General features: G+C 38.0%; 1 protein-coding gene across 4 annotated transcripts; it reads left to right on the top strand.

Annotated features, from left to right (window-relative positions):
- The first annotated feature begins 242 nt into the window (after positions 1-242).
- LOC133781636 (uncharacterized) lies at positions 243-11,212 on the top strand. Of its 4 annotated transcripts, XM_062220690.1 has the most exons (5): positions 243-998; positions 2,123-2,191; positions 3,341-4,503; positions 10,265-10,333; positions 10,951-11,212. In XM_062220690.1, exons 3-4 carry the CDS (start codon positions 3,351-3,353, stop codon positions 10,330-10,332), a joined length of 1,221 nt encoding a protein of 406 aa, XP_062076674.1. In that variant the 5' UTR covers positions 243-998; positions 2,123-2,191; positions 3,341-3,350; the 3' UTR covers position 10,333; positions 10,951-11,212. The 4 variants fall into 4 exon arrangements, 3 of the variants coding, with proteins under 3 accessions (XP_062076674.1, XP_062076673.1, XP_062076675.1); XM_062220689.1 differs by lacking the exon at positions 10,951-11,212 and having other exon boundaries at positions 10,265-10,950; XM_062220691.1 differs by lacking the exon at positions 10,265-10,333 and having other exon boundaries at positions 245-998.
- Positions 11,213-12,919: the final 1,707 nt, after the last annotated feature.

Below are 12,919 nucleotides of genomic sequence, written 5' to 3'. Positions count from 1 at the left end.
ATTATAATAGTAATTATTATTACTATTATGAGCATAATAGTAATAATAATATGCTTGAAATTATTTTATCTTATTATGTGTAATTTTTGATTTACCATAATATTAAATATTAGAATTTGTGAAAAGACCATAATACCCTCAAGTTTGGGATTGGTTCAAGGGGCATTTTAGAGACTTTATTTCTTCTGTTTTAACATGATTAAATATTCATAAAATTGATTAAATTTTTGAAATTTAACTGATAATATCAGTTGTGGAACTTAGTCAATTTATTTTATTTTTTTTTAAAGAAAATAAATAAATAAATTCCTTGAAAAGAGGATTTTACCACTTCAAACGCTAATTTATTTTTTTTAAAACCTATTTCCAAAACGTGTTACCATGATAATCTGATGAAGAAATCGTGGGAATATTGAGGGAATCAAAGGATTGAAGAGAGAGAGTGTTCTTATCGTTTTTTTTAAAGAGAAGAAATTTTTGAGTTCTTGCACTTGGGAAAAATCTGGGCAGTAAAGAGCATTGTAGAATCATTCTAGGGGAGGAAATAAACATTTTGAGTGTGAGAAATACATTTATAAAGCCTCGGATTGTGATTCACCATTTTTATCCAAGAAAATGCATATTCTTGGATAATTTTGGATTTAAGTGTGTTCAAGAGTGTATGGTGTGTGTGGGTGGTGATAAACAAGCTTAGGGGACTCCAATAATCGGTTTTGACGTGAAGAAATGGGCTGAAATGGTCTAGAGCAAGAAAAACTAATTTTGAGCTCCATTTTTGGCGGTACACCGGACTTGGAGAAGAAGACTTCGGAACAAGGGGTTACGGACATCTTTTTGGGCTGGGGTCTATTGATTTGAAGTTCTGGACATAAGGGGATCATTTTCCAAGCAAGAGAAGGATTGGAAAGCAGCAAAAGTCAGCCATAGAGTCGCCGTCGCCGGAGAAGAAGACAAAACCGGCGATATTTCCGGCGAACCCGATCTGGGTGTTTACTGAGGTGTTTTTTTTGGTTTTTCAATCTTAAAAATTAGTACATTAATTTTAGAGCATTTTCCAACTGGTTTCATATTTTTCTGATTTTTCTTTGAATTATTATGATTTATTGAAGTTTAAATAAAGATTAATTATGAAAAATATTTTTATTGTTCAGAAAAATATGATTTTATGTTTCAATGATATCTGTATGTTTTAGAATGACTTTGTACGTTTAGATTTAAGTTTTGATCGTATTTGATAATTTTCTTCAATTATTTACTTTTAAATGTGTGATTTAAGAAAATAAATGTGGAAAATTATTTAAAGTATTCTGAAAATTCTGAGAATTTTTGTATATGTTTAAAATGAGATTCTAAGGCTCTCTGTAATTTTATTTCGAATTTGTATCATTTATGAAATTTTCATGATTTATTTGGCTTATGTTATATTTTAAATATAAAAAAATATTAATGCTACTGTTCTGAACCTTAGATAATTTTTGTGTGTTACTGTAGGGTGTAGAAACCGATCTGTATAGTTAGATTCTATTTTTAATCAGTTATTAATTTTTCTTTAATTAATTAGTTTCTCTATAAATTAATTAAGAAAATTAGTTATTTTGCCCAGAAAATTCTAAAATAATTTTTATAAGTTTATTTTGGAATTTTAAACAGTTCTGTATGTTAGTTTGATTTTTGGGCTTGGTTGTGTATTTATTTATATTATTTGGGTTTTATTTGAGAAATTGAGGAAAAATAATTTATAAATGTTAAAAATTATTTTTCTGGTCGTATATGAGAATTTGCTGATTATTTAGGGTTCTGGAAAAGTTATTTATTAAATTTTGTTGTCATATGATAATTTTTATAAAATTATTGAGTCTTTAATGTAATTATGATATTAAAGGGTATTTTGGTAATTTCACATAAAAAGTAATTATATGAATTCATGCGATATGTTAGAAACATCATTGTTTGTGTATGTGACATGATGGTTTGGACCTTTTGTGGAAAATTGTTTTAATTTACGTGTCATGCATGTTAAAATGGCATAGTTAAATTATTTCGATAATTAAGGTTTCGAAACAAAACCTTAACGCCTATTTTATTTTTTTCCTAAATTTTCGCTGTGTAATTGGACGTCTAGGAGCTAGTGGTCATCGAGGTGACGCAGCGAGTGGTTCGAGACACGTCAGCGGAAAACGCACTGTGTAAGGTAAGAAGAGTGGACATCTGCGCATAGGGTGTACGTTATGCGTACAACCTTGTTTTCTTATTTGTTAGTTATGTAATTATATTTGTGACCTGAATTGTTGCATTAGGTTGACTAGCATGAGGATAGTGCTAGAGATTTTAGTTAGTAGACATGCTAAGAGGATAGAGTAGGCGTGCTACTAGATTTTAGCTGCTTGTGTGAGTATAGCACTTGCAGGAATTATCTTGGGTGTGTATAACTCATGATAATAGGATGCCACCACGGAACTGCCGAGTGTGAGTACAGCGCAGGCAGGGCAACGATGTCTCGAGGGAACGGCCGAGTGTGAGTACAGCGCAGGCTAGACTAGTAGCCACCGTGGGAATGCCGAGTGTGAGTACAGCGCAGGCAAGGCAGATTACATTTCATGTCCGATCAACATGACTTGTTAGTATTTATGTGTGTGAGTGTAACTCACATTATGTTAGTGTGATATGGTGTTTATATATCACACGATGATTATTGTGCTTATGATGTTTATTTATGTTTAGTTGAAAGTTTATGTTTTCTGGTTTGGGGAGTTATGTCCTACATAGCTCTTCTTACTGGGCGTTAGCTCACGGGTACTCTGTGTGCAGGTAAAGGCAAAGCAAAGCAGTGAGTGGTGCGGGCTCGAGGCATGGACGAAACATGTTAGAGGCTGGGCTCCAGTTATTTTATGTTTTTAGAAATAAATGTTATGTTTTTAAATTTTCAGACTTGAATGGTTATTTTCCTTATGTTTTGTTATTAAACCTAGCGTCCAACATTTTTATTTTTAAATAATGAGATCTCATTGCTGCTTAAATTTTAAATACATATGTTCTCTTAGTGTCTTAAAGTATTTATTGTTTATTATTTTTAAATGGACTCCCTAAGTAACGTCTCGGGAAATCGGGGCGTTACAGTATGGTATCAGAGAAAAACGGTCCTAAAGAATCTGTGATAAGCCCTAACATGTAAAGTTCATCGCCAAGGACGAGCTCGACTCACTGTACTGTAAGCGGTTAAAGATTACTTAAGAATTTTTGCTTTTTGACTATGCACATTTATGTACTTAGTGTTCTCTTATAATGATCTCTTACCGCAATAATTCCTTTTCATTATAAGTTATTTACGTGTGTGGTTCAGGAAATTGAGAATGCTCCCTCGTAGATCAGTCAGAGTAGGACGTGGTCGAGGTAGGGGGAGAGCAGCAATGAATGCAGCACAGCCCGAACCGCCACAAGGATGGGAGGAACGTTTTGCGAGAATGGAAGAGACCATTCAAAGACAGAACGCAGAGATCAATCAACTGAGGCAGCAAGCTGGGCCACCTGTAAGGTCTGAAGCACCAATGGTTAGTCAGCCACCTGCCATCGTAGGGTTACCAGTTGCGGAGAATCGTATGGAGCCTTTGTTTGAAAGGTTTCGAAAGCAACACCCGCCAGTGTTTGAAGGCAGCATCGATCCTGTCCAGGCAGAGGAGTGGATCAGTGGGATGGAGAGGATCTTGAACATGATGGGAGTTCAAGGAAATGAACGAGTGGTGTGCGCATCTTTCATGCTGAGAAAAGATGCTCGGATTTGGTGGGAGGTAGTGGAGCAATCACGGGATGTTAACACTATGGATTGGGACGGATTCAAACAAGTGTTTAATGATAAATACTACAACTCAGCAGTGTTAGCAGCAAAAATGGATGAATTTACCAAGCTGACTCAAGGTAATCTCTCGGTGACAGAATATGCACAGAAGTTCGATCGGTTGGCGAAGTTTGCCAAGGATCTTGTACCTACTGACAAGGTACGAGCGGACCGGTTTGTGAGAGGTCTAAAACCAATGATAGCTCGGGATGTGGAGATTGTTTCTAGAGGTGCTTTCACCTATGCTGAAGTGGTGGAAATGGCTCTTACGGCTGAAAGAAGCGAAGAGAGAATCTGGAAAGATAATGTTGCTAGAAGAGATGCTAAGAAGAGTGGGGCAACCACCTCCACTGACAATAGGAAAAGGGTACAGGACCAGCCAAGCCAAGCCAGAAATGATAAACGGCCCAAGCCCAACAATGACAACCGTCCTGGTGGAAATGGTAGCAGAAACATTCCACCTTGCCCTAAGTGCACAAAACGCCATCTTGGTGAGTGCAGAGCTGGAGTTTGCTACAAATGTGGGAAGGAAGGTCATGTGAAGCGCAATTGTCCGACATGGGAACAATCTGGCAGTAAGGAAGAACAGAAGAAGGATGACAAGTACGTCCCAGCCAGAGTCTTCACCATCACCCAAGCTGAAGCTGAGGCAAGTCCTTCCGTCATAACAGGTCAGATCCCTATGGCCAATATCACATGTAAAGTTTTATTTGATTCTGGTGCATCACACTCTTTTATTTCTAGTAGAACTGTAAATGTTGTAAATGCACCTAGTGAAATATTTGATGTGGGGTTTGGGACTATGTTACCTTCTGGGGAAATTGTAATATCTAAAAATTGGGTTAAAGCTGTACCTTTATGGATAGGTGGGAGGGAATTGTATGTAGACTTGATTGTATTAGATTTGTATGATTTTGATCTAATTCTGGGGATGGATTTTCTTTCCAAATACGGTGCATCTATCGACTGCAAACGCAAGAAAGTGGTCTTTGCACCGGAAGGTGGAGATTCGTTTGAGTTCGAAGGCATAAGCAAGAAACCCAGAACTCCTATCATATCAGCGATGAAAGCTAGAGAAATGTTGCAACACGGATGTTTGGGGTATCTCGTGAACATGGTCAATGAAACCGAAGAGACAGAAAGGAGACCTGAAGAGACAAGAGTTGTAGCTGAGTTCCTCGATGTTTTTCCAGAAGAACTGCCAGGTTTACCTCCGCACAGGGAGATAGAATTTGTAATTGATCTGATGCCCGGGACAACGCCAGTATCTCGAGCACCATACAGAATGGCACCAGCAGAATTGAAAGAGCTCAAAACTCAATTGGAGGAATTACTAAAGTTGGGGTTCATCAGACCGAGCTATTCTCCTTGGGGCGCACCAGTGCTTTTTGTCAAGAAGAAAGACGGGTCTATGAGGATGTGTATTGATTATCGGGAGCTGAATAAGGTCACAATAAAGAACAGATATCCTTTGCCAAGAATCGATGATCTGTTTGACCAGCTTCAGGGGACCAAGGTGTTTTCAAAAATTGATCTTCGGTCGGGATACCATCAATTGAGGATCAAGAATGATGATATACCAAAGACAGCCTTCAGAACCAGGTACGGGCATTACGAATTTCTGGTGATGTCGTTTGGACTCACAAATGCCCCAGCAGCTTTTATGGACCTCATGAACAGGGTTTTCAAGGAGTACTTGGATCAGTTTGTCATTGTGTTCATAGATGATATATTGGTCTACTCCAAGACAGAAGAAGAACATGAGGTTCATTTACGTCTGACCTTGCAACGATTAAGACAACATCAGCTATATGCCAAATACAAGAAGTGTGAGTTCTGGTTATCTGAGGTTGGTTTTCTGGGTCATATTGTCACCGATGGAGGAGTGAAAGTAGATCCTGCAAAGATTGCTGCAGTGAAAGAATGGCCAAGACCAAAGAATGCCTCGGAAGTCAGAAGTTTTCTGGGTTTGGCGGGCTATTATAGGAGGTTTGTCGAAGGGTTTTCAAAGATAGCCGCACCGATGACAGAATTGACAAGAAAGAATCTGAAGTTCAATTGGTCAGATAAATGCGAGCAGAGCTTCCAGGAATTGAAGAGTCGGCTTATATCAGCACCTGTACTCAGCTTACCCTCAGAGGACGGGCAGTTCGTGGTTTACTGTGATGCATCAAAACAAGGGTTGGGATGTGTACTGATGCAGTCTGGTAAGGTGATAGCCTATGCCTCTAGGCAACTGAAAGATTATGAGCAGAGGTATCCGACACACGACCTGGAATTAGCAGCGGTTGTCTTTGCACTGAAGATTTGGCGTCACTATCTCTATGGGGTGAAATGTGAGATTTACACCGATCACAAGAGCCTCAAATACTTCTTCACCCAGAAGGAGTTAAATATGAGACAGAGGAGATGGTTGGAGTTAGTCAAGGATTATGACTGCGACATACTATACCACCCTGGTAAAGCCAATGTTGTGGCGGATGCACTTAGTCGCAGAGGGCCGGGAATGGTTTCTTATTTACAAGGAGTATCAAGGAAGATCCTAGAAGACATGGAACGCGCTGGTATAGAACTGATCACAGGAAAACTTGCAAAGGTTACACTTCAGTCCACCTTGTTAGAAAGGATCAGGGAAGGACAAAATGCAGACAAGAAGTTAAGTGACCTAAAGCAAGAGATGCAGGATGGGAATGCCAAGGATTTCACTATGTCAGATACTGGACTAATCAGATTCAAGGGGCGTATTTGTGTGCCAAACAATGATGAGCTGAGGAAAGAGATTCTGGCAGAAGCTCATACTACCCCATATTCAGTTCATCCCGGGACCACTAAGATGTACCATGACCTTAAGGTATTGTATTGGTGGCCGGGAATGAAAAAGGATGTAGTGGAATATGTGGCAAAATGCTTAACCTGTCAACAGGTTAAGGCAGAACATCAAAGACCAGCGGGGCTATTGCAACCGTTGAATATTCCTGAATGGAAATGGGATGAGATATCTATGGATTTTGTGACGGGGTTACCTAGGACCACAAAACAGCACGATGCAATTTGGGTAATTGTGGATAGGTATACTAAGTCAGCTCACTTCCTACCAGTGCGCATGACTTATTCTATGGATCAGTTCGCCGAGTTGTACATGAATGAGATAGTACGGCTACATGGGACACCGTACTCTATTGTGTGTGATCGGGATGCTCGGTTTACATCATCATTCTGGGAGAGTTTGCAAAGAGCGATGGGAACTCGGTTGAAGTTCAGTACAGCTTATCACCCAGAAACGGATGGTCAAACTGAGAGAACAAATCAAATCTTAGAAGATATGCTCAGAGCGTGTGTCATTGACTTTCAGGGATCCTGGAGTAGATACTTGCCACTAATTGAGTTTTCGTACAACAACAGCTACCAATCTACCATCGGGGTAGCACCATATGAAATGTTGTATGGAAGAAAGTGTAGGTCCCCACTTCACTGGGATGAACTAGGAGAGAGAAAACTACTTGGACCCGATGCAGTGCAACACACCAATGAGGCTATTCAGAAAATCAGGGCTAGAATGGTCACAGCTCAGAGTAGACAGAAGTCTTATGCAGACCTAAAGCGCAAGCATGTTGAGTTTGAAGTTGGTGATCATGTATTTCTTCGTGTGACTCCAAGGAAAGGAATCTCGGTGAAGAGGTTTGGCAAGAGGGGAAAGCTAAGTCCCAGATATGTCGGACCTTTTGAGATTTTGGATAGAGTGGGCAATGTGGCTTACAGGGTAGCTTTACCACCATCATTGTCCGGGGTGCACAATGTATTTCATGTGTCACAACTTCGAAAATATGTATCCGACCCATCGCATGTGCTGAGCTACGAGACCTTGGGTTTGCAGGAGGATTTGTCATTCGATGAGCGTCCAGTGAAAATACTCGATCGAAAGGACAAAGTTCTAAGGAATAAGACCATTTCCTTTGTAAAGGTATTGTGGAGGAACAGTGTTGTTCAGGAGGCAACCTGGGAATTAGAGTCTGATATGCTGCAGCAGTATCCCGAGTTGTTTGAATAAAATTTCGGGACGAAATTTCTTTTCAGGGGGGGATAATTGTAATATCCGTTTTCCCGGAAGGGCAATTTCGTAATTTTCCCATTGTGTGCATCCTTGTCATTTTTTTTTTTCTTTTCCTTTGATGGATTATTGGATATGTATGACTTCCAATGGAAATAAAATTCATGGTTTCTCATGTTTGAGTTTTTGTGGAATCACAACATGAGAATAATGTCAAGTGAATAAATAATGGCTCGGGTTAAGTTATTTTATTTATTTAAAAATTATAATAGTAATTATTATTACTATTATGAGCATAATAGTAATAATAATATGCTTGAAATTATTTTATCTTATTATGTGTAATTTTTGATTTACCATAATATTAAATATTAGAATTTGTGAAAAGACCATAATACCCTCAAGTTTGGGATTGGTTCAAGGGGCATTTTAGAGACTTTATTTCTTCTGTTTTAACATGATTAAATATTCATAAAATTGATTAAATTTTTGAAATTTAACTGATAATATCAGTTGTGGAACTTAGTCAATTTATTTTATTTTTTTTTAAAGAAAATAAATAAATAAATTCCTTGAAAAGAGGATTTTACCACTTCAAACGCTAATTTATTTTTTTTAAAACCTATTTCCAAAACGTGTTACCATGATAATCTGATGAAGAAATCGTGGGAATATTGAGGGAATCAAAGGATTGAAGAGAGAGAGTGTTCTTATCGTTTTTTTTAAAGAGAAGAAATTTTTGAGTTCTTGCACTTGGGAAAAATCTGGGCAGTAAAGAGCATTGTAGAATCATTCTAGGGGAGGAAATAAACATTTTGAGTGTGAGAAATACATTTATAAAGCCTCGGATTGTGATTCACCATTTTTATCCAAGAAAATGCATATTCTTGGATAATTTTGGATTTAAGTGTGTTCAAGAGTGTATGGTGTGTGTGGGTGGTGATAAACAAGCTTAGGGGACTCCAATAATCGGTTTTGACGTGAAGAAATGGGCTGAAATGGTCTAGAGCAAGAAAAACTAATTTTGAGCTCCATTTTTGGCGGTACACCGGACTTGGAGAAGAAGACTTCGGAACAAGGGGTTACGGACATCTTTTTGGGCTGGGGTCTATTGATTTGAAGTTCTGGACATAAGGGGATCATTTTCCAAGCAAGAGAAGGATTGGAAAGCAGCAAAAGTCAGCCATAGAGTCGCCGTCGCCGGAGAAGAAGACAAAACCGGCGATATTTCCGGCGAACCCGATCTGGGTGTTTACTGAGGTGTTTTTTTTGGTTTTTCAATCTTAAAAATTAGTACATTAATTTTAGAGCATTTTCCAACTGGTTTCATATTTTTCTGATTTTTCTTTGAATTATTATGATTTATTGAAGTTTAAATAAAGATTAATTATGAAAAATATTTTTATTGTTCAGAAAAATATGATTTTATGTTTCAATGATATCTGTATGTTTTAGAATGACTTTGTACGTTTAGATTTAAGTTTTGATCGTATTTGATAATTTTCTTCAATTATTTACTTTTAAATGTGTGATTTAAGAAAATAAATGTGGAAAATTATTTAAAGTATTCTGAAAATTCTGAGAATTTTTGTATATGTTTAAAATGAGATTCTAAGGCTCTCTGTAATTTTATTTCGAATTTGTATCATTTATGAAATTTTCATGATTTATTTGGCTTATGTTATATTTTAAATATAAAAAAATATTAATGCTACTGTTCTGAACCTTAGATAATTTTTGTGTGTTACTGTAGGGTGTAGAAACCGATCTGTATAGTTAGATTCTATTTTTAATCAGTTATTAATTTTTCTTTAATTAATTAGTTTCTCTATAAATTAATTAAGAAAATTAGTTATTTTGCCCAGAAAATTCTAAAATAATTTTTATAAGTTTATTTTGGAATTTTAAACAGTTCTGTATGTTAGTTTGATTTTTGGGCTTGGTTGTGTATTTATTTATATTATTTGGGTTTTATTTGAGAAATTGAGGAAAAATAATTTATAAATGTTAAAAATTATTTTTCTGGTCGTATATGAGAATTTGCTGATTATTTAGGGTTCTGGAAAAGTTATTTATTAAATTTTGTTGTCATATGATAATTTTTATAAAATTATTGAGTCTTTAATGTAATTATGATATTAAAGGGTATTTTGGTAATTTCACATAAAAAGTAATTATATGAATTCATGCGATATGTTAGAAACATCATTGTTTGTGTATGTGACATGATGGTTTGGACCTTTTGTGGAAAATTGTTTTAATTTACGTGTCATGCATGTTAAAATGGCATAGTTAAATTATTTCGATAATTAAGGTTTCGAAACAAAACCTTAACGCCTATTTTATTTTTTTCCTAAATTTTCGCTGTGTAATTGGACGTCTAGGAGCTAGTGGTCATCGAGGTGACGCAGCGAGTGGTTCGAGACACGTCAGCGGAAAACGCACTGTGTAAGGTAAGAAGAGTGGACATCTGCGCATAGGGTGTACGTTATGCGTACAACCTTGTTTTCTTATTTGTTAGTTATGTAATTATATTTGTGACCTGAATTGTTGCATTAGGTTGACTAGCATGAGGATAGTGCTAGAGATTTTAGTTAGTAGACATGCTAAGAGGATAGAGTAGGCGTGCTACTAGATTTTAGCTGCTTGTGTGAGTATAGCACTTGCAGGAATTATCTTGGGTGTGTATAACTCATGATAATAGGATGCCACCACGGAACTGCCGAGTGTGAGTACAGCGCAGGCAGGGCAACGATGTCTCGAGGGAACGGCCGAGTGTGAGTACAGCGCAGGCTAGACTAGTAGCCACCGTGGGAATGCCGAGTGTGAGTACAGCGCAGGCAAGGCAGATTACATTTCATGTCCGATCAACATGACTTGTTAGTATTTATGTGTGTGAGTGTAACTCACATTATGTTAGTGTGATATGGTGTTTATATATCACACGATGATTATTGTGCTTATGATGTTTATTTATGTTTAGTTGAAAGTTTATGTTTTCTGGTTTGGGGAGTTATGTCCTACATAGCTCTTCTTACTGGGCGTTAGCTCACGGGTACTCTGTGTGCAGGTAAAGGCAAAGCAAAGCAGTGAGTGGTGCGGGCTCGAGGCATGGACGAAACATGTTAGAGGCTGGGCTCCAGTTATTTTATGTTTTTAGAAATAAATGTTATGTTTTTAAATTTTCAGACTTGAATGGTTATTTTCCTTATGTTTTGTTATTAAACCTAGCGTCCAACATTTTTATTTTTAAATAATGAGATCTCATTGCTGCTTAAATTTTAAATACATATGTTCTCTTAGTGTCTTAAAGTATTTATTGTTTATTATTTTTAAATGGACTCCCTAAGTAACGTCTCGGGAAATCGGGGCGTTACAGACATCCCAAGAGTCCACCATCGGGGAATGAGGCCAACAACGAGGCCACGAGCTCAAGCGACAGAGGTACAATCATCCTTAGCTCGGACTTATGGTCTCCCTCACTACTTAAGCATAAGTGTAACGACCCAAAATTACTAATAAGGCTCAAGGGCCTTGATTAGTGTGCTGGGAGGGCATAATTGGAGGTTTAGAGAATTAATGGTAAGAAAGCATGTTTATGGGTATTAGATAAGCATGCGGGCCCTGTTTGGCTGGTAAGGGCATAAACGTGATTATTTGTGATAAACTGTTGAGATCACATTATTATGTGAATGTATGTGTTTGCAGCTTTCGGCACGAGGCTATCCTAGGGAGCGAGTAGCAGGAAAGTCACAACGGGACCCGATACTTGACTTGGGATAAGTCAAGGGGGTATCTCGGGTATTAGGTGGTTATTTGGATTATTGGGTTATGAAAATAAATAATTGGAGATATATTTGAAGTTAGGAAGTCTTGGTGGGAATACGGGGGAATTTTACCATTTTGCCCTTGGGGACGTTTTTGGTACCCCGAGCCTTTGAGATAACCTTAGAAACTTAAGTTAAATAAAACAAAACCAACAACTTTTCAGAATGTTTGAGAACCGCCCCAAGGCTCTCCCTTCTCTCTCTCTCCTTTCTCTAAGCTATTCCAAGGGGAATTTTGAAGAACAAAGCTAGGATTTGGAGCTCTAAAGCTTGGGGATTGTTCTGCATCACTTTGTGGATTCAAGTAGAGGCTAAGGTAAGCATTAAACTGTGATTCTAACAAGTTAATTCAGTGGTTATTGCCTGGTTTCCTTAGTTCTTTAAAGGTGTTGAAGTTGAAGATTGGATTTTGAGTATAATGAGTTTTAAAGCTAGAGTTTGTTAGGCTTTGCTGTTGGAGTCTTAGTAGAACTCTTGGAGTGATTAAACTAAGTTTTTAGGTTGATTTAAGGGGTAATTGGTTTGGTTGAGAAAATGGAGGTTTATCTGGGTTCGAAGGGGGCGAGCCGCGTGAGTCGCGGCCCTCTAGAACAGATGGTGTTGGAGAAGGAGGGTGGGCCGCGACATGGGATGTGTAGGGCCGCAGCCCGTGTCTATTTCTGGATGAGGGTGAGCCTCTGTTTGGGGCCATGTCGCGGCATGGGGAGGCTTGAGCTGCGTTCCTTAAGGGTATTTTTGGCCTTTTGGAGTTTTTAAGCATGAAAACCTAACCTAGGGTGCTCGGAATCGATCCCACTACCGTGTTTGGTGGAATTCGATGTCCCAGAGGCTAGAACCCTATCCGGAAACCTTTAATCAATTATTATTAATGGAATCCTTTATTATGGTTGTGACTAGGTGTACGCTTGGGCTCGGGGCATGATCGTGCTCGGGGGTCGTCTTTCCTAATTAAGGCACTTGGCATTAAAGGTAAGAAAACTGCACCTATTTATGTGGATAGGATGGAACTAAGTGTTCACTATATTTGTATGCATTGTTATATGATTGTGATAAACCATGTGAATATGTCGGGACTAATGGTTCCCTGCTTTGAATGCTTTATAAAGGATGGTATTATGCCATGTAAATAGTAAACGAGCGACCTAAGAGTGTCGGAGTTTACATTAGCGCACAGGGAGCGGCTCGGCCACTGGTAGCTGAGGATAACTTAAT

Source organism: Humulus lupulus, chromosome 6 (assembly GCF_963169125.1).
Source record: "Humulus lupulus chromosome 6, drHumLupu1.1, whole genome shotgun sequence".
NCBI lineage: Eukaryota > Viridiplantae > Streptophyta > Magnoliopsida > Rosales > Cannabaceae > Humulus > Humulus lupulus.
The sequence above is the reverse complement of the archived record's forward strand: the minus strand, read 5'-3'. Positions and strand labels throughout refer to the sequence as shown.

Excerpts from the sequence above, each read along its gene's own strand:
- LOC133781636 (XM_062220690.1), top strand. The coding sequence starts at position 3,351 with ATGCTCCCTCGTAGATCAGTCAGAGTAGGACGTGGTCGAGGTAGGGGG. Across the intron at positions 4,504-10,264 it reads AAGTCCTTCCGTCATAACAG|GAGCTAGTGGTCATCGAGGT; the intron begins GTCAGATCCCTA and ends TTGGACGTCTAG.